Source organism: Amblyraja radiata, chromosome 2 (assembly GCF_010909765.2).
Source record: "Amblyraja radiata isolate CabotCenter1 chromosome 2, sAmbRad1.1.pri, whole genome shotgun sequence".
Lineage (NCBI taxonomy): Eukaryota > Metazoa > Chordata > Chondrichthyes > Rajiformes > Rajidae > Amblyraja > Amblyraja radiata.
The window spans coordinates 25,688,710-25,709,994 of NC_045957.1; the positions used below are offsets into that span (position 1 = coordinate 25,688,710).

At 43.7% G+C, this 21,285-nt stretch overlaps 1 protein-coding gene across 1 annotated transcript in view; it reads right to left on the bottom strand.

The window, feature by feature from the left end:
- The window catches only part of wdr48 (WD repeat domain 48), a 97,319-nt gene extending 87,041 nt beyond the window's left edge, over positions 1 to 10,278 (bottom strand). The window contains exon 1 of the mRNA XM_033043746.1: positions 10,174 to 10,278. Coding sequence (XP_032899637.1) covers positions 10,174 to 10,221 — 48 coding nt within the window. The 5' untranslated portion in view covers positions 10,222 to 10,278. The remainder of the gene's footprint in view (positions 1 to 10,173) is intronic.
- Between the last annotated feature and the right edge of the window lie 11,007 nt (positions 10,279 to 21,285).

Genomic DNA, 21,285 nt, shown 5'->3' on the forward strand with positions numbered 1-21,285 from the left:
ATTGTTATATACACAAGGGTGAACTGAAATTCTTGTTCACATAAAGCTCACTGAGTAAACGGTGTACATACAGTAAGATAGTGCAATACTCCCTTAGTTCAGTGCAGATTTTATTAAGATCTTTAACAATTTGTTCTCTCAAATTAACATGCAAAAATAGTAAAATTGTGAAATTTAAAGGAATTTTTTATCACAGTACCAAACGGTAAATTAAACAAAATAAAATTAACAAACGAAAAGTGATAGGTTGAAGTGGGAAATGTTATTGTAAAGTTGCTGTATCCCACCTACAAGATACTAGGCGTGTGCTGGGAGATCATTTCCAAGCAGACATCTGGAATAAACCAGAAAAGATGGAAACACTAAGTGGCTCATTGGAAAGAAAAACAGAGTTAACGTTTCAGGTGAAAAACCCTTTGTCAGAACAATGCTGACAAAAGGTAATTGATTTGAAATATTAACTTTGTTTCTTCACCACATATAAGATGTTGCAGCAAAAGGCAGTAGGTCAAATTAGGTCAGATAATGCCAAATTACTCATAGAAAATCTCAAATATTTGTCAAATCGCCAGACGTGATGCTGCTGACAACTCACTACAATGCAACCTACTTTTTTGTTTCATAAGTTGGAAATGTGGCCAAGTGGCAATATCTGTATTACTAAAAGTCTGTTCTTGAGCGGTTTTGGCCATCTGTGCTGCGATTTCCGAGAGAACGCCGCCACCTACGGCCGTCATTTTTGGCCACCTTGCTCAGAGCCCCCCTCCGCCGCATGTGTGCTGAGGATTTCCCCCGTCGATTAAAAATGGCAGAGATATTAATGTTTTTACAAAATTCCCCATTCTCTCTGCTGCCCCCGCTGGCGGCAGGGGGGAGGGACTATAAAACCAGGAAGTGGTGTGCCACACAGTCTCTTCAAGATGGAGGAAGGCAGAGGGTCACGTTTCTCTGAGCTGTGAATAACACTGAACACATGTCAACTCAAATGTAAGTGCCCTTAGTGGTTCTAAAATGCTTGCAGAATGTGTCTATTGGTTCTAAAGCTTGCAAAAAAGTGTCTATTGGTTCTAAAGCTTGCAAAAAAAAATGTCTATTGGTTCTAAAGCTTTCAAAAAATGTCTATTGGTTCTAAAGCTTGCAAAACGTGTCTCTATTGGTTCTAAAGCTTGCAAAAAATGTCTATTGGTTCTAAAGCTTGCAAAAAAAGTGTCTATTGGTTCTAAAGCTTGCAAAAAAGTCTATTTGTTTCTAAAGCTTGAAAAAAATGTCTATTGGTTCTAAAGCTTGCAAAAAAATGTCTATTGGTTCTAAAGCTTGCAAAAAATGTCTATTGGTTCTAAAGCTTGCAAAAAGTGTCTCTATTGTTCTAAAGCTTGCAAAACAATGTCTATTGGTTCTAAAGCTTGCAAAAAGTGGCTCTATTGGTTCTAAATCTTGCAAAAAAAATGTCTATTGGTTCTAAAATGGTTCATACTAGCGCTCCAGAAAGCGCCCCCCCCCCTCCCTGCCCCCCCTCCCCTGGTTGGCTTGGCTAGGGTGTGTCTTGAAATTGAAAGGCACTACTTACTGCAAATGGTGGCATGAAGTTGAAAAGCACTACTTACTGCAAATGGTGGCTTGGGAGTTTTGGCTTGAAGTTGAAAGGCACTTCTTACTGCAAATGGTGGCTTGGTTGCTTTGGCTTGAAGTTGAAAGGCACCAATTACTGCAAATGGTGGCTTGGGTGTGGCTTGAAGTTGAAAGACACCACTTACTGCAAATGGTGGCATGAAGTTGACAGGCACTACTTACTGCAAATGGTGGATTGGTTGCTTTGGCTTGGTTGAAAGGCACTATTACTGCAAATGGTGGCTTGGTTGCTTTGGCTTGAAGTTGAAAGGCACTACTTACTGCAAATGGTGGCTTGGGTGTGGCTTGAAGTTGAAAGGCACTACTTACTGCAAATGGTGGCTTGGTTGCTTTGGCTTGAAGTTGAAAGGCACTACTTACTGCAAATCGTGGCTTGGGAGCTTTGGCTTGAAGTAGAAAAGGCACTACTTACTGCAAATGGTGGCTTGGGTGCTTTGGCTTGAAGTTGAAAGGCACTACTTACTGCAAATGGTGGCATGGGGTTGACAGGCACCACTTACTGCAAATGGTGGCTTGGGTGTGGCTTGAAGTTGAAAGGCACTACTTACTGCAAATGGTGGCTTGGTTGCTTTGGCTTGAAGTTGAAAGGCACTACTTACTGCAAATCGTGGCTTGGGAGCTTTGGCTTGAAGTAGAAAAGGCACTACTTACTGCAAATGGTGGCTTGGGTGCTTTGGCTTGAAGTTGAAAGGCACTACATACTGCAAATGGTGGCTTGGGTGCTTTGGCTTGAAGTTGAAAGGCACTACTTACTGCAAATGGTGGCATGAGGTTGACAGGCACTACTTACTGCAAATGGTTGCTTGGGCGCATTGGCTTGAAGTTGTAAGGCACTACATACTGCAAATGGTGGCTTGGGTGCATTGGCTTGAAGTTGAAAGGCACTATTTACTGCTAATGGTGGCTTGGTTGCTTTGACTTGAAGTTGAAAGGCACCTCTTACTGCTAATGGTGGCGGGTGTGGCTTGGGTGTGGTTTGAAGTTGAAAGCCACTACTTACTGCAAATGGTGGCGTGGGTGCATTGGCTTGAAGTTGAAAGGCACCACTTACTGCAAATGGTGGCATGAAGTTGAAATGCACTAACTGCAAATGGTGGCTTGGGTGCTTTGGCTTGAAGTTAAAAGGCACTACTGTAAATACACTTACTTCCTGTTTGCACTGTATATTGATTTTAGATAAAACGCTACCACTTACGGCTGTGATTTTTGACCATCTTACTCAGTCCCCCTCTGCTGAGCAGATGCAGAGAATTCTTCCCATCATTGAAAAATAAAAGTATTATCAGTTTTTTAAAAAATGTTGAGAATCTCTCTCCTGTCAATCACTCCATGAAAGCCACACCTTTTCCGGTGGGGAGGGGGGATATAAAACCCGGAAATGTGGGTGTGGCGCAGTCTCTGCAAGATGGAGGAGGGAGAGGTCACGACTCGCTGTCTTTAGTGGCTTTGCACCCTACTTCAAATGGTATGAAACTGCACTTGAATTTGGTGGCCTTGCACCCTGCTAGAAGTGGTAAGAAACTGCACTTGAATTTGGTGGCCTTATACCCTGCTTGAAATAGAATTTCAAGGATTAGCCGTGAGTCAACTACCAGCCCACCAGCCGTGAGTGAGTGAGTTGCCAGCACAACAGGCTTGATTGACTGAGACGCCTGCCCAAGAATCCATTTGGCGCACAATTTGCATACTAGCCCTCTGGAAACCAGTCCCTTCAGCCCACAACACCCATACTAGCGCTCCAGAAAGCCCCCCCAACTGGCCACCAATATTAGAATTGGTGGACTGGTGGAATATTGCGTTGGATGACCAGCCCTCCTGTGTGATGCTGGGACCCAACGGGTCCCACTTAGTCTAGTATTTAAATAAAAACATGCCAACCAAGGTTAACACACTTAACTCAATCATTCAGTTATTGCTGGAAACCGAGTTCCCACACGGTGGAAGATGCCCGCAGCCGCACAACAGGTGCCAAATCCAACATCGATATTAATCCCAACTATTAATTTGACAGGTTCATCCTCAGAAGACCAGATACAGAGCCATAGAATCATATATCACTGTACTCGTCCATGTCAATCAAGATGTCCATCTACGGTCTGAAGAAGGGTCTCGACCCGAAACATCACCAATTCCTTCTCTCCAGAGATGCTGCCTGAGTTACTACAGTATTGTGTGTCCATCTACGGTAATCCCATTAGACACAATATGCCTCTAAACCCTTCCTATCCATGCCGCTGTCCAGATGTGTTTTAAATGTAGTTATGGTACCTGCCTCAACCACTTCCTATGGCAGCTAATTCTATGTATCCACCACCATCTATCTATCTGTGTGGTAAAGTTGCCCTTCAGATTCCAATTAAATCTTTTGTCTCTCAACTTAAACCTATGCCTTCTGGTTATTGATTCCCCTAATCTGGGTAAAAACTATGTGCATTGACTTTATCTATCCCACTCATGATTTATACACCTCTAAAAGAAAGCTGCACAAGAGGTGAACAAGAGACACTTATGACAACACAATAGCTACTAGTTTATTTATATTATTTTGCCATTTTGTAAGACATTCAGTTGGATCTAATGGAATTTTAAAAAAACCCACACAATTGGTTACTATTGGGATGAGAGAGAAACAGAATGTTTAGCCAATGCAACTATCATAATGACATCATTTAGCTGAAAACACACAGATGGCACTGCCAAATCCAAAAATAAACCAATGCTGAAGCAGATAAGGCAATGCTTGCACAGGTATAGGGTAAAGATTTGTCAAACAGATTTTAAAAAGAGATCTTGATGGTGTAAAGCAGAAAAGCAGTAATTTTAAGTTTAAGGCCCCAGAAACCGCCAATGTGGTAGATGAACCAAAACAATAGACAATTGGTGCAGGAGTAGGCCATTCGGCCTTTTGAGCCAGCACCGCCATTCAATATGATCATGGCTGATCATCCACAATCAGTACACCGTTCCTGCCTTCTCACCATATCCCCTGACTCCACTATCTTTAAGAGCTTTAACTCTCTCTTGAAAGCATCCAGAAAATTGGCCTCCACTGCCTTCTGAGGCAGAGAATTCCACAGATTCACAACTCTCTGGGTGAAAATGGGAATATGGGGCAGGCGGCTAGAAAACAGACTGGAGGGGAGGGTTACGTAAAATTGGAAAATATAATACTTGCACCACATGCAAAATACGAGGTGTTATTCCTCTAGTTTGTCTTGGGTCTTACTCTGGCAGTGGAGTAGGCCGAGGATGGACAGGTCGGTGTGGGGAATGGGAAGAGTTATGGAAACGGCACACTTTTGGGAGCTTAGATAACTGCAGACAGAAACGTCTGCAAATCGGTCGCATCATCTGCACTTGGTCTCGCTGATGTAGAGGAGGCCACATTGGAAGCAAGAAAATATGGTAGACAAGATTGGGGGAGATGCACGTGGATTTGTTTCACCTGGCTGGGATGTTTTGGTCCTTGGATGCCGACAAGAGAGATGTGATGTCATGCCTTGCAGGGGAAAGTACAAGGAGATGGGGAGAGATGAGCATGCCAAAGAGTAGGGCTCAAAATTAACGGTTGCCCCGGTACCAATGGCCACCTAAAGTCCCACCGGGCAACCTAAAAGCCGTGTCATTTTGTCCGGCTTGGCAAGCACCCGGGTCACCTGCTGTTCAACTCTGAGCGGGACTCCTTCTCTATCTCTCTCTTTCCGTCACTCTCCGTCTCCGCCCGCCATCCGTGTCCGGACCTCCGCTCTACAGCCGCTCCTCATCCGCCGGCACGGCCGGCCGCCTTGCACATGCGCACTGCAACGGCCTACACGTCCTCCCCCTGCACATGCGCACAACCACGGCCAGCACATCATCAGCCACCCTGCACATGTGCACTGCCACGGCAACTGGTCGGCGCTGGGCACTTTCTCACTCCCTTTGCATTGTGGGAGATCTGGCCGCCATTGCTGTCCGGTCGCCGACTCGCCAAGACCGCTGAAAACCAACGCAGAATCACTCCCTGGAGCTGTGGTAACTCCTTGGAGTAACTCTTGCTTCTTGGTTTCCTGTTCCTCCAAAAATATTCCAAATGGAATTTAAACTGGAAGTGGTGGAGGGTCCACCACCAAACACTGAACAATAACAGCCTATTGCACTTTATCTGTTTATTTATTGTGTATATATATGGTCTATGGTATATAGACACACTGAACTTTTATCTCCTGTTCTGTATTATGTTTACATATTCTGTTGTGCTGCAGCAAGCAAGAATTTCATTCTCCTATCTGGGACACATGACAATAAAACTCTCTTGACACTTGACTTGGATTTAAGCAAAACAGGGTTCTTGGGAAAAAAGAGCTACCTTAAATTTAGTTGCGTCTGGTTGGGTAATTATGTTCGGGTGAAGACTATTCCATACTTTAATTGTGCGGGGGAACTCCATGGAGCAGCCAGCATCTCTGGATAGAAGAAATTGGGTGACGTTACGGGTAGAGACCCTTCTTTAGACTCCCTCTAGTTTTAGTGTTTTTAGTTTAATTTAAAGATACAGTGTGGAAACAGGTCCTTCGGCCCGAGTCCACGCCGACCACCGATCACCTGTAAACTAGTTCTATCCCACACATGAGCGACGTAAGTCAAGAGTGTTTTATTCTCTCATGTCCCAGTTAGAACAATGAAATCCTTACTTGCAGCAGCACAACAGAATATGTAAACATAGTACTCTGTGAACAATTTTATAAACGAGAAAACAAAACAGTGTAACAGCGGCTCCATCTCCTCCTCCTCCCGCACCCCGCCCACCCTGATAGCGTCCGCTGCTTGCAAATCCGCTAACGGCGCTTTCAAAACAAAACCTCCCGCACGTCGAGGCCGGGAGGAAGGGGGAAACCTCCTTCCGTCGTCTGAAGCAGCTGCAGCAAAGATCCTATAGCTATAGGATCTTTGAGCTGCACCGTTCAGCCCCGCACTTTGCTGTTGGCTGGCGGAGGAGGGGAGGCGGCAGCGAGAAGATCCCAACTGCCTCCCCCTTTGGCGACGGCACTTGGTGTTGGACAGGGACGGCCAAGGCAGCGGGGCGATGCTGTCCGAGGAGCGCTGACCTTCCTTCCTCCCCACCTCCTCTGCCCCTTCCCCTTCCCCTCTCTCTCTCTATCTCTCTCTTGTACATCCCCTCCAACCCCCCCCCCCTTATCCTGAAACCCCTCCTCTCCATCCCGCACTGATCCCCATTCCCGCATCTATTCAGTCCTCACTGACATCCCCTGTGCTCCCCTCCCCATCTACCCCCCTCCCCCCCCCCCCCCAATCTATTCATCCTGCGCTGATCACCCTTGATCGCATTGATTCTTCTGCCATCCCCCATCCATCCTACACTGGTCCCCCAATTCATCCTGCACCAATCCCTCCATCCATCCTGTAGTGATCTACCCATTCATCTTTCACTGATCACCCATTCATCCTGTACTGATCCCCTCATCCATCCTGTACTGAACCCCTCATTCATCCTATACTGATCCCCTCAGTCATCCTGTAGTGATCCCCTCAGTCATCCTGTAGTGATCCCAATTCATTTTTTACTGATTCCATTCATCCTGTACTGATCCCCTCATCCATCCTGTACTCATCCCCTCATTCATCCAATACTGATCCCCTCATTCATCCTATACTGATCCCCATTCATCTTTTACTGATCCCCCATTCATCTTTTACCGAACCCTCCATTCATCCTGTACTGCTCCCCTCCATTCATCCTGTAGTGATCCCCCATTCATCCTGCAGACCCTCCGATCCACACTGTACTGACCCCCCCTCATTCATCCTGTACTGATCCCCCCCTCCCCATTCATCCTGCGCTGACCACTCCCCCCCCCATCCGTCCTGTACTGACCCCCCCCCCCCATTCAAGAAGAATGGGGGGTGGGGGGGGGGAACAGTCTGAAGAAGGGTCTCGACCAGAAACGTTGCCTATTTCCTTCGCTCCATAGATGCTGCCTCACCTACTGAGTTTCTCCAGCATTTTTGTCTACCCCCATTCATCCTGTACTGATTCCCCCCCATTCATCCTGTACTGATCCCCCCCCCCCATTCATCCTGTGCTGATCTACCCATCCATCCTGTACTGAACCCCCCATTCATCCTGTACTGACTCCCCCCATTCATCCTGTACTGATCCCGCCCATTCATCCCGTACTGATCCCCCCCATTCAACACCACTGACATCCCCCGTGCTCTCCACTCACTATTTTACATATTCCAACCAACACGTACTAATTCACCTGCCTTAATCCATCCATTCCGCACCGATTGCCTTCTCAACCCCCCCCCCCCCCTACCCGCCATCTATCCACCCCGTACTGATTCACCCCCCCCCCCCCCCCCTCCCTGACCCCGTTGTGCTGGAAATGTCTTCAGAGAAAACATTGACTATGTTTGATAACGGAATGCAATCAAATGTGTTTTAATTCCCAATGTTATTATTTGTTTTACTCCATAAAGAAGGATTAATTAAATTGTGAACATGTGAAATATTAAAACCGCAGTGTTCGATTATCACTGCTACTGTTGACACGTTATTACAGAATTCATTTTAACGGCAAATCAATGCTCTTAATATGGAGTATCAGTACTGTAGTTATTTAATAGGCAACATTCACAACTATATGGTGGATTAATCCAGGTTTTACTTTAAAGTCGGTCATATACATCACAAATTTGATCAGGAGATATTTCAGTTGTAATTTTAACGTTAATTCTGTAGTGGGAATGATGGAAACAGCGTTTATCAATTAATTTAAAAAAATCTGGTGCATTCAAACTGGGTATCTTCATTGTTGTTCACAACACGTACATCTAATCTGAATGTCCGGTAATGTGGCGTTTTGACACCTTTAAACATATTACCAAAAGAACATTTGCAAGCCGTCTTAAATTACCACCTAAACCGTCATTTGGCAACCTAAAAAGCTGCCTAGGTTGCCCGGCTGGAAACAGAGAAAAAAAGTTAAGTGAGAGCCCTGAAGAGTCATACAGAGAGTGATTCCTGCAAAGGTGGAAAGAGGCGGGTAAGGGAACGTGTCACTGGTGGTGGCATCTCATTGCAATAGGGGAATTTAAAAACAAGGGAACAATTTTATAATCAGAAGTGATTAACCAGGAGCCATCATAATTACAATTAACCCATGCTAGTTTATACTTTGTCCAGACTTCATTCCTTCATCAGTATGACAGAAGTCTGCTACTGAGGACCTGCACGTTTGCAAACTTAACTGCCATGGTTCATTAATCTAAAAATCAATGCAGCTAAAGTCATCATATTTTGCAAGGCTGGAACATAGATAAATTAGAAAACAACACAAATTAAAACAAGTGAATCTCAGATTTCAAACTAGTCAGAAACAGGCTTGCAAGTAGATGGCACATCAGCTTAATGATCAAAAAGGCAGCCAGTAGCAAAGACCCATGCCACCCTGGCTGCACTCACATTTCACTCCTACCATTGGGAAGAAGATGCAGGAGCCTGAAAACCAGAACCACCAGGTTCAAGAATAGATCTTGCCAACAACCATCATGCTCATGAACACTGCACAATGTTAACCTCAACTATTAGCAATAATAGTCTTTGTCTGCACAAAGTACTTTGTTTTATTTTTGAACAGTACCTGTATTGGGGTTATTAATTTATTATTTTGTTGTTTACTATATTGTGTATCTGCTTGCACTCAAAACTTCAGGGTTTTTTTACACTAATATTGGGGTTATTAACCTTTTTTTTTTAATGTGCATTATGTTTGCTTGCAACAAAAAAGACGGGCCTTTTTTTGCACTAGCATGGCAGTGAATTTATTGAATTATTGTTTACATTATATAAAATGTATTGTTTGCTTGCACTAAGTACTTTGGGCTTTTTGGCACATATTGGCTATTAATTTATTGAAATCCTATTTATTATGTGCATTGTTTGCCTGCACGGAGGACTTTTTTTATAGTATTGGGAATATAAGTTTATTGAAATTTTATTTATTATGTGTGTATTGTTTGCATGCACAAATAACTTTGTCAGGGTGGGGGGGGGGGGGGGGGGATTTTAAAATAGTACTGGGGTTATCAATGTATTGAATGTTTATTATGTGCGTATTGCATTTACTGTGCTGTTTGTTATATATTATCCATGTTTTGCTGCTACAAGTAAGAATGTAATTGTTCTGGTGTGGGAACATATGACAGTTAAACACACTTGATTCTTGAATCAGGCATGCAGTTAGATGGCAGCTCAGCTTAATGTACAATCCGGGAAGCCTTGAAGTGAATCGCCAACGTGCGGAGAGTCGGTCTGTTTTGATGCCTTGTTTTATGGATGAGCGCAGACCCCACGACCGGCCGCGGAGCCCAGTGTTGGGTGTGAAGGCTCCTCCAGCGCTGGCTGGCCGGCCGGCTGGCCGGGGTCCCCAGCTGGTAGCCGGTAGCCAGCGGCCGGCGGGGCTGCGGGCGGCAACCGGTGATGTGGCCGGTGAGGAGGCGGTGGCCGGCGGCCCAGTGGACGGGGCGGCCCAGCCTTACCTGGACTTTCCTTCGCGCCGCCGTGTTCTGCCGATGATGCGCCGCCATTTTGCATGTTGTCGGACCTGCGTCACTTCCGATGACGACAAAGGAAGTGGGATGGGTGGGCGATGACCTGGTATCGACCAATCAGATGATTGTGTTGTGTGGGTTGTGTGTCACTGTGTGAAGGTGTGGTGTGTGTCTGTCATTGTGTGTGTCTGTGTGTGTGTGTGTCTGTCATTGTGTATGTGTGTGTCTGTCATTGTGTATGTGTGTCTGTCATTGTGTGTGTGTGTGTGGTGTGTGTCTGTCATTGTGTGTGTCTGTGTGTGTGTCTGTCATTGTGTGTGTGTGTGTCTGTCATTGTGTGTGTGTGTCTGTCATTGTGTGCGTATGTCATTGTGTGAGTGTGTGTCTGTCATTGTGTGTGTGTGTGTGTGTGTGTGTCTGTCATTGTGTGCGTATGTCATTGTGTGTGTATATGTCTGTCATTGTGTGTGTGTGTCTGTCATTGTGTGTGTCTGTGTGTTGGACTAATGGGGGCAGAGGGGGTGTAGGCAAGACTAGTAAAGGGGTGTGGGATGGACTATGAGGTACAGCATCTGCTTCTAAATCAGATATATTGGCCAGGGTCATGCATTGTTGGACAATGTGATTCCACCAGTTGTGCAATTTTCACTCCCCAGACTGAGGGTTTATAAGGTGCTGGTGAAGCCTGATTTGGAGTATTGTGAGGTATTTTAGGCCCTCTTTCTGAAGAAAGGTGTGCTGGCGATGTCCAGGGACCTGAGAAGGATTATTAGGATGATCCCGGGGATGATTGGGTTAACCTATGAAGAGAGTTTGAGGGCGCTGTACCTGCTACAGTTTAGAACAATGATGTGGGGGGGTCGTATTGAAATGTATTGATTAATGGAAGGCCTAAACAGAATGGAAGGGGAGAAGAAATTTCCAATAGTGGGAGAGTCTAGGACCAGAGGGCACAGCCTCCGAATAAAAGGAAGTACTTTTCGAATGGAGATGAGAAGGAATTTCTTGAGCCAGGCGGTGGAGAATCTGTGGAATTCATTGCCACTGTTGGTTGTGGAGGCCATCGTTGGGTATTTTTAAAACTGAGTTTGATAGGTTCTTGATTAGTAAGGGCATCAAAGGTTATGGGAGAAAGGCAGGAGAATGAGGTTGAGGGGGGGAAATAGATCAACTGTAATTGAACAGCGGAGAAGACTTGATGGGCTGAATGGCCTAATTCTGCTCTTATGTTTAATGATCAACAGAATCATAGCAAGGCTAACCCCAATGCATTACTCTGCCATTACATCTGGTACAAGGGCAGATGTTGCTGCACACTGTGTTTGCACCACAGACTCCTCCTCTTTCCCTGATAGAACAGTGCTCCTCTTTTCCATTCCCACACTGACATTTCTTTCCTGGACCTCCACCATTGGAGTTGAGCCGACCAGGGAAAAGGCAATTTTAGATTTGGTATTGAGTAATGGACCGGATTTGATTAGGGAGCTTAAGGTAAAGGAACCACCAGGAGGTAGTGACCATAATATTATAAAATTCAATCTACAATTTGAGGGGGAGAAGATGACATCGGATATGTCGGTATTATAGCTGAGCAAAGTGACTACAGAGGCATGAGGGAGGAGCTGGCTAAAGTTGATAGGAAAGGGACCCTAGCAGGAATGATGGTGGAACAGCAATGGCAGGAATGTATGTGAACAATTTGGAAGATGCAGGATCTTTTCATTCCAAAGAGGAAGAAAGATTCTATTGGGAGTATGAAGCGACCGTGGCTGACAAGGAAAGTCAAAGACAGCATAAAACTAAAAGTGAAGGCATTTAACATTGCAAAGATTAATGGGAAGCCAGATGACTGAGAAGTTTTTCAAAAACAACAGAAGGTAACTAAAAATGCAATTCGGGGAGAAAAGATGAAATACGCCAGTAAGTTAGCCAATAATATAAAAGGATAACAAAAGTTTTGGACCACTGGAAAATTATGCTGAAGAAGTGATACTGAAAAATAAATAAATGTCAGATGAAGCTTTTTGCATCAGTCTTCACCGCGGAAGACACCAGCAACGTGCCAGAAATTCAAGAGAGTCAGGAGGTGGAAATGAATGGAGTGGCTATTGTAGATCAACCATATTAATCTCTATCAATATAACCTTCACCACATATATTATGCAAGATACACATTCCACCATGTAATCCAGTCCAGGATTTGAGTGAGGAATGCAATTACTGATAACAACCTGCTTGTCTCTTAGCTCGGCAGTCTGTAAGATGATGCAACGAGTGCAACAGTATGTAGAATTATTCTGCATAGGTTTTAATAAATGCTTTGTGGTTCACCTAATACTTTGTAATGATTTAATTACAAAACAGCTATTATTAGGAAGAAGGTGCTTGGGAAGCTGAAAGGACTGAAGGTGGATAAGTCACCGGGACTGGATGGACTTCACCCAGGGTTCTGAAAGAGGTGGCTTTAGAGATATGGAGGCATTTGTTGTGATCTTTCAAGAATCGCTAGGGTCGGGGATGGTTCCAGACGATTGAAAATGTTTTAATATTACTCTGCTGTTCAAGAAGGGAGTGAGGCAGAACAGTGGAAACTATAGACCAGTTAGCCTGACTTCAGTTGGGTTGGTAAGATTTTAGAGTCCATTAAAAAAGACAAGGTTTTTGAGTACCTAAAAGCACACAATAAAATAGTCCGATGTCATCATGATTTTGTGAAAGGGAGATCTTGCCTGGCGAACCTGTTGGAATTCTTTGAGGAAATAAATAGCAGGATTGACAAATGAGAGTCAGTTAATGTGGTTTACCTGGATTTTCAGAAGGCCTTTGATAAGGCGCTGCACATGAAGATGAGAGCCCATAGTATCAGAAGGAAGATACTAGTATGGATAGCAGGTTGGCTGGATGGCAGAAGATGTGAAGATAGGTGGAGGGGCTTGTAGTGTAGAGAAAGCAGTGACTCTGCAGAAGGATTTGGACAGGTTGGGAGAGTGTGCTGAGAAGTGGCAGATGAAATACAGTGTAGCAAAGTGTTCAGTCATGCATTTTGGTAGTAGGAATAAAGGTGTAGACTATTTTCTAAATTGGGAGAGAATTCAGAAATCAGAGGTGCAAAGGGACTTGGGAGTACTGGTGCAGGATTCCCAAAAAGTTAATTTGCAAGCAGAATCGGTAGTAAGGAAGGCAAATGCAATGCTGACATTTATTTCAAGAGGGCTAGAATACAAAAAACAGGGATGTAATGCTAAGGCTTTATAAGGCACTGGCCAGACTGTATTTGGAGTACTGTGAGCAGTTTTGGACCCCATGTCTGAGGAAGGATGTGCTGGCATTGGAGAGGGTCCAGAGGAGGTTTACAAGAATCATTCCAGGAAAGATTTGGTTAACATATGATGAGCATTTGAAGACACTGGGCCTGTACTCTCTGGAATTTAGAAGGATGAGGGATCTCATTGAAATGTACTGAATAGTGAACGTTTGGATAGAGTGAATGTGGAAAGGGTGTTTCCACTAGTGGGAGAGTCTAGGACCAGAGGCCATAGCCTCAGAATAAAAGGATATACTTTTCGCAAGGCTGTGGAGGCCAAGTCTATTAATTTTTTAAGGTGATCTTTGACAGATTCTTGATTAGTAAGGTTATCAGGGATTATGGGGAGAATGCAGGAGAAACTCAACGGTTGAGGTAGCATCTATGGAGCGAAGGAAATAGGCGACGTTTCGGGTCGAGACCCTTCTTCAGACTGATGTGGGGGCGGGAAGAAGAAAGAAAGATGCGGAGACAGTGGGCTGTGGGAGAGCTGGGAATGGGAAGGGAAAGAAGGAGATCCACAGATGCTGCCTGACCCATTGGGTTACTTAAGCACTTTTTTGAACTTTTTCCCAAGCCTGTATTCTCCCACCAAGGCCAAGGGCAGCAAAGATGCCAGAACACTGCCACCTACAGGCTCCCCTCTGAACTGCTCAAGATCATGTCTTGGAAATGCAATACCCGATCCCTCACCTCTCTACACATGGAAACTCCCTGTCCAAAAGCACTGTGAGAACACTTTCATGTGAGGGACAAATGAGGACCTGCACCACCACAAGATGGCAAGTCACCCCATCTCTGCAAGTACATTTAGAGCTGGGCAATAAATGCAAGCCTTAAGAACCTAGTACAGCACAGGAACGTGCTGGACGTGATGCCAAATTAAACCGATCTCATCTGTCTGACCCGATGTTGCTTGACCCGTTGAGCTACTCCAACACTTTGTGACCTTTTCGATATTATATTAACGATTTAGATGAAGGAATTAAATGTAACATCAAGTTTGCAGATGTCACAATGCTGGGTGGCAGTGTGAGCTGCGAGGAGAATGCTATAAGGCTACAGGGTGACTTGGATAGTTTGGGTGAGAGGGCAGATGCATGGCAGATGCAGTATAATGTGGATCAATGTGAGGTTATCCACTTTGGTGGCAAGAACAAGATTGCAGATTATTATCTGAATGGTGTCAGATTAGGAAAAGCTGAGGTGCAACAAGACCTGGGTGTTCTTATACATTAGTCGCTGAAAGTATGCATGCAGGTACAGCAGGCAATGAAGAAAGCTAATGGCATGTTGGCCTTCATTGCAAGAGGATTTGAGTTTAGGAGCAAGGTGGTCCTACTGCAGTTGTACAGGTCCGTGGTGAGACAACACCTGGAGTATTGTGTGCAGTTTTGGTCTCCTAATTTGAGGTAGGACATTCTTGCTAGAGAGGGAGTGCAGCGTAGGTTCACCAGGTTAATTCCCGGGATGGCAGGACTGACAAATGATGAAAGAAAGGATTGACTGGGCTTATAATTAATCAAATTTAGAAGGATGAGAGGGGATCATAGAAGAAATATAACATTCTTGAGGGATTGGACTGGCTAGATGCAGGAAAAATGTTCCGCATGCTGGGGAATCCAGAACCAATGGTCACAGTTTAAGAATAAGCGGTAGGCCATGTAGACTAAGATGAGGAAAAACTTTTTCAGCCAGAAAGTTGTGAATCTGTGGAATTCTCTGCCACAGAAGGCAGATATAGCTCAGGGCTTCACAGAATCAAGGGATATGGGAAGAAAGCAGTAAAAGGGTACTGATTCTGGATGATCAGCCATGATCATATTGAGTGGCTATGCTGGCTTGAAGGGCCGAATGGCCTGCTCCTGCACCTATTTTCTATGTTTCTGTTGATTATGTTTCCCTGTTTCTTACCTACTCATTGCCATGGCCCAACAGAGGAATCACACTTTACAAAACACACAAAGCGCTGACGTAACTCAAGGATACTTTCTTTGGCGGGTACAAAATGCTGGAGTAACTCAGCGGGTCGCACAGCATTTCTGGAGGACATGGATAGGCAAAGTGTGCAATGAGTTAATACACTACTGACATGCCATATCAACTGTAAAAATAAAAATGCAAAGTAAAGAACTAAATCCTTGTGTGTTATGCTTGCATGTGGTTTATATGGACAAGAAAACTGCCAGTGTTGAGGTTTGGTCTCAGTGATCCTGGATTGCATGTGTAGATGGGGGGAAATAGGGCACAAAGTGCTGGAGTAGCTCTGCAGCAGCATGTCTGGAAAACATGGATAGTGGTGTTTTAGGTCGGGACCCTTCTTCAGACTGATTGTTGTGGTGGGGGGGGGGGGGGGGGGTAGGAAGCTGGAAGAGGGGTGGGGGGCAGGACAAAGTTTGAAAAGTCATAGTCTGGCAAGTGATAGGTGAATACGGGTGAGCGAGGGGAGAGGGGGGGGGGGGGGGGGGTGGAATCAATGGCAGATGTGTGGGCAAAGGATAGAGATGAAAGGGAGACCTACGGATGTCAGATAAAGAGAGGAGTGAAGTGTAAAGCCCTCTTTCACCTTTATTTAATGTTTCTTGATTATTATATAATTTAATTCCCAGTACCCTGTACTACCTTGCATGTCTTTCATGTACCTTCTCCAGTGACTGTAGGTCAGAGGGGCAAAGTTTAAAGGAGATGTATGGGGCAAGTTTTTTGTTTTTTTTACACAGACTGTGGCGGGTACCTGCATTATTTTGGGCAGTTGAATGGAGAAGAAGGTAAGTTAAGAAAAAGCTTGTAAATTATTTACAAATCTCTTATTTTAAATGGGATTTCTGACAAAGATTTAGCCACAAAAAAATCACACTAAATTTATTTTCTACGAGCAAATATATGTGAAGTACACATCCACATCAAGCAGTTAACATTCAGAGTAAAAATTATCTTGTGCATTTAGTGGACCAATATATAGAAGTAAAGTAGATCGCTTGTAGACACAGACACAAGGTAATACAGATGCAGGAATCTTGAGCAAAACACAAATATATTTGCTGAAAGGTTTAATAAGAACCTGAGGGGCAATTTTTTCACCGGAGGGTGGTGGTTATACAGAACGAGCTGCCAGAAGAGGTAGTTGAAGCAGATTCTATAACAAATTTTAAAGGGCACTTGGATATATAACCAGATAGAAAAGGTTTAGAGGGGTATAGGCCAAATAGGTGAGACTAGTGTAGATGGGGTACTTTCGTTGTAATGGATAAGTTGGGCAGAAGGGTGGATTTCCTTGCAGTATGACTCTATGACTTGTTAGCCATTTTCTCATAAAGGGATGAGAACTTTGCGCAGTAATAATAGACTCGCTGGCAGCACATTCCAGGCACCCACCACTCTCTGTGTGTAATTAAAAAAAACTTGCCCAATACCTTTTTCCTTTACATTTTGCCCCTCTCACCTTAATGCTATGCCCTCTAGTCTTGGACATTTTCAACCCTGGTCCAAAGGGTGTGAATAAACCAAAGAGTAAATCAATACCAGTACCAATATCAAGTCCAAATCCAGGCTACAGTATTTGATGATATTTCCATGGGAACTAACACAGTGGAGGTCATTGACTTTGTGAGAGGTAGGAAGTACACATGAAGAAAAGCAAAGCAGGTTTCAAAGTGGCCTTGATTATTAGATCCTATAGGTGGAGCCCATGTAATAGATTTAGTTTAATTTTATATGACTAATCTCATTTTATATTTTTACCATTTGAAGAATCATCAAATAAAAATTATTTGCAATTGATACACGTGAAAGATATTTTGTTTTGTACTTTTTCATTTCCCATTTTATATTATACAATGCCCATTTCTGATGCTTCTCTTAAGCTTTTTCTTCAATCAAAACACATTATGTTTATTTCAATTTAATTCTTTATGTCCCCCATTTCTATCAGTCTTTCTTACTTGTTCAGTCGTAGAACAGATTGATGTTTATTGTCACAATATCTTTACATATTTTTATCATTGCGTCACAGTTAATATAATAATTAAGTTTGAAACATTGAGCAATTTACAGTAAATACAATATATTGCCCACAAAAGATTTAAAAATGGGATTTAATCATAGCCTCTGGCATTTATGCACGAACATATGGAAGGGAGATACATACAGGAGAATACATACTCATTCATTAACTCACTGAAGTGAATTCAAGAACTTTATTGTAAATTATTGATAATATTTTGTTGAAGGTGACAGGCATCCCTTCATCATCTTCCATTGGTAACATGGCTTCAGTGTTGGCTGCTGATATTTGAGCAAAGAAATGATATTGTCATAGAAATATCAGTGAGGCAACCATTGCTTGTCTTTATTATGGAAGAGCTTTCAGCATCCACGCCCATGCAACTAATTGTGGGAATCGGGAAGGTGCTGTTTTGGCATCTTGTTATCCCACAAGCAACATCTTGCTGAAAGATTCAGCATTTAAACATGAAGGTTGTAAGCTTGTGATATTTAGTAGGTACTATTAAATGAACTGTTAAAGTTATGAGCAACACACAAAGTGCTGGAGTAACTCAATGTGGACGAAATGGACAGGCGATCTTTAGGGTCAGGACCCTTCTTAATTTAAACAATTAAACAAACTAAACTATTAAACAATTTTAAGAGCAAAACATAAAGTGCTGGAGTGACTCACGGGTCAGGCAGCATCGGTCATGGAAATAGAAAGGCAACGGTTCAGGTTGGGACCCTTCTTCCTCCAGAGATGCTGCCTGGCCCGCTGAATTCCTCTGGCTCAAGATTCCAGCATCTGCAATCACTTTTGCCTCCATTAAAAGCTATGGACTTCTCCAGCCAGTGAATTTCGAATGCCTTTTTAATTCTCAATTGTAGCCAAATACCCTCTCTGGCATTTAAAAACAGTCAACCTCAGTTGGTAGCCTCAAATATATATGCATAATAACAGTAACACTTATAAAACTGTTTCAGTTATGTTTAGCTTTAGTGTTGTCATGTGTACTGAGATACAGTGAATAGCTGCATTTTGCATTCTATCCAAACAGATCAGATATACCACACATAATACAATCAAGTCAAATTCAAGTGCAATAGATAGAGCAAAGTGGAAGATGCACAGTGCAGAATATAGTTCTCAGGATTGTAGCACACCAGATCCATAGACGAAGTCCAATGTCCGCAATGGGGTAGAGGTGAATCGGACAGTACCGTAACTTACGAAACTCTGATAACAGAAGAGAAGAAGCTGTTCCTGAGTCTGGGTGATGCATGCTTTCAGGCTTCTGTACTTTCTGCCGACTGGGTAAGGGAGAAAAAGGAATGGCCTTTTACTTGGAAATGGCCTCTTCATGGGTGGACATTGGGGATGGGACTGGACTTTGTGCCTTCCCCCATAATGGGAACCATTGTGGGGGGATGTTTTTATGTTAAAGCTATTTATTATTGTTATGTTTGTATTCTTTTTTATGTGCTGCATTGGCAAAAAGAATTTCACTACATCTAGGTGTATGTGACAATAAATCAACCTTTGAACCTTTGGACCTTCATAGGAATGTAATTTTGGAAAAGGGACTCAGTACCCCATCTGTATTTACTGTATATACTGTAGCAACTATACAAATGCAGGGCAAATTTCCCTCATCTCATTGCTAAAGAATTGAATTATTGTTGAAATGCTGTTTTAAAAAATATATATAGATGTTAATTCTGTTTAAAAAAAAAAAAAAAAATCTTTATTATGCCATTTCAAGATTAGGGTGCAGTAATTTAAAACTGAAGTGAACAGGGACATTTTTTGCAGAAGGTGGTGAATCTCTGAAATTCTCTGTTCCAGAGCCCGTGGAGGCTGAATCACTGGGCATATTTAAAGATGAAGTTAGAAATGTGAGGAAATTGGGGGCTACAGGAAACTGGGGAGGAAGAGGATAGCAGCCATGATCAGTGGCGGACTGGGTCTAAAAATATTGGTTCCCAGGAGACAAAGGGGGCCCACTTCATCAGGGGCCCACTTGATATAAGGGGCCCACTTCATCAGGGGCCCACTTGCCATCAGGCAAGCTGACACCCTGGCCAATCCGCCACTGGCCATGATATAAAAGAATCTGCTGGAAGAACTCAGTGGCTCAACCAGCATCTGTGGAGGCAAAAAGATGCCCCTTGGAATGTGTTGAGACCCTGCATCATAGATAGATAGATACTTTATTATTACCTGAGACATGTCACAGTGAAATTCTTTGTTTTACATACTATACACAAGGTATGCAAAGAGTCACCACGTATACAACGCTGACAAAGTTACAAAGTTTTCATTATGCTTGCCAGTGGTCCCACTTTGTTCTCAATGGCGCTCCCATGCCGGGACCCCTTTGTTTTCAGCGGCGCGTCCTCGACCGACCTCCGGCACCCACACGAGCCCGTCCACGGCCTGCAGCCGCCGGATCCTCTCTTGGACGACTCCGCGGGTCTTGCATCACTCTCCAATGGCCCACCTCGCTCTCCGATGGCCTTCTTCGCTCTCTGGCCCACCTCACTCCCTGATGGCTCGCCTCGGTCTCATGGCATGGGTCTCATCGACCTCAGTGACGGGTGAACCAGGCCTAACGTGCAATGTCGTTAACCTCCTCTGCCTGCACTCGATCTATACCCTTCCATTTCCCTGTATCCCATGCGCTCATCAAAAAGCCTCTTAAACACCACTATTATATCTTCCACTGCCACCACCCCTAGATGGGCGTTGCAGGCACACATCACTTCGGTTTTTTTTCGCTCCAGTTTCCACCATCTGCAGTCTTTTTATCAGCTATGATCATTTGAATGGTGGCATAGGTTTGAGGGGCTGAGTTGAATTAGAGTTAAGTTTATTGTCACGTATAACGAGGTAACAGTGAAAAGCTTTTGTTGAGTGCTAACCAGTCAGCGGAAAGACAATACATGATTACAATCGATCCATCCACAGTGGACAGATACATGATAAAGGAAATAATGAGAATAACATTTAGTGCAAGATAAAGTCTGGTAAAGTCCGATCAAAGATGTCCGAGGGTCTCCAATGAGGTAGATAGTAGCTCAGGACTGCTCTCTATTTGTTGGTAGGATGGTTCAGTTGACTGATAACAGCTGGGAAGAAACTGTCCCTTAAACTGGAGGCGTCTTCACACTTCTGTACCTCTTGCCTGATGGGAGAGTGAAGAAGAGGGAGTGATCTAGTCTGGCTCATGTTTTACTCATGTTCTTATCTCTATTGCCTCCTTCACCCTTTTTATTGTGCTTCCGAAATATTGTGCTTTTATTTGAAGCAAGCTTTCCAACGCACACTTCCTAACAGACTCTGTGTGCCTCAGAGCTGTTAAAGGGACATTAAGATGCATGCTCAGACACCACAGATTCTCTGTAGAATGTATCATGATGAAATGCATCTTTAATTAGTGTACATTATTACGCAAAAGCCCACAGAATGTCTATGTGTTAAAGCAGGTCTTAAAAATACAGTACTTGGGAAAGAAGATTGCATGGCATGTACTTTTATCTTGCCTGAACCTGTACAGAAGCAGTTGAGCTTTTCTACGTTAAGTCTATGGAGATCGAAGTATATAAAATTATGAGGCATAGATAAGGTAGACAGTCAGAGACGTTTTCCAGGATGGGAAGTCAAATACCGGAGGGCATAGGTTTAAGTAGAGATGGAGAATGTTTAATGGAGATACCAAGTGGTGGATGCTTGGAATGAGCTGCCGGGTGTGGTAGTGGAACAGATATGATTATGGCATTTAAGAGACTTTTGGATTGGCGTATAGATC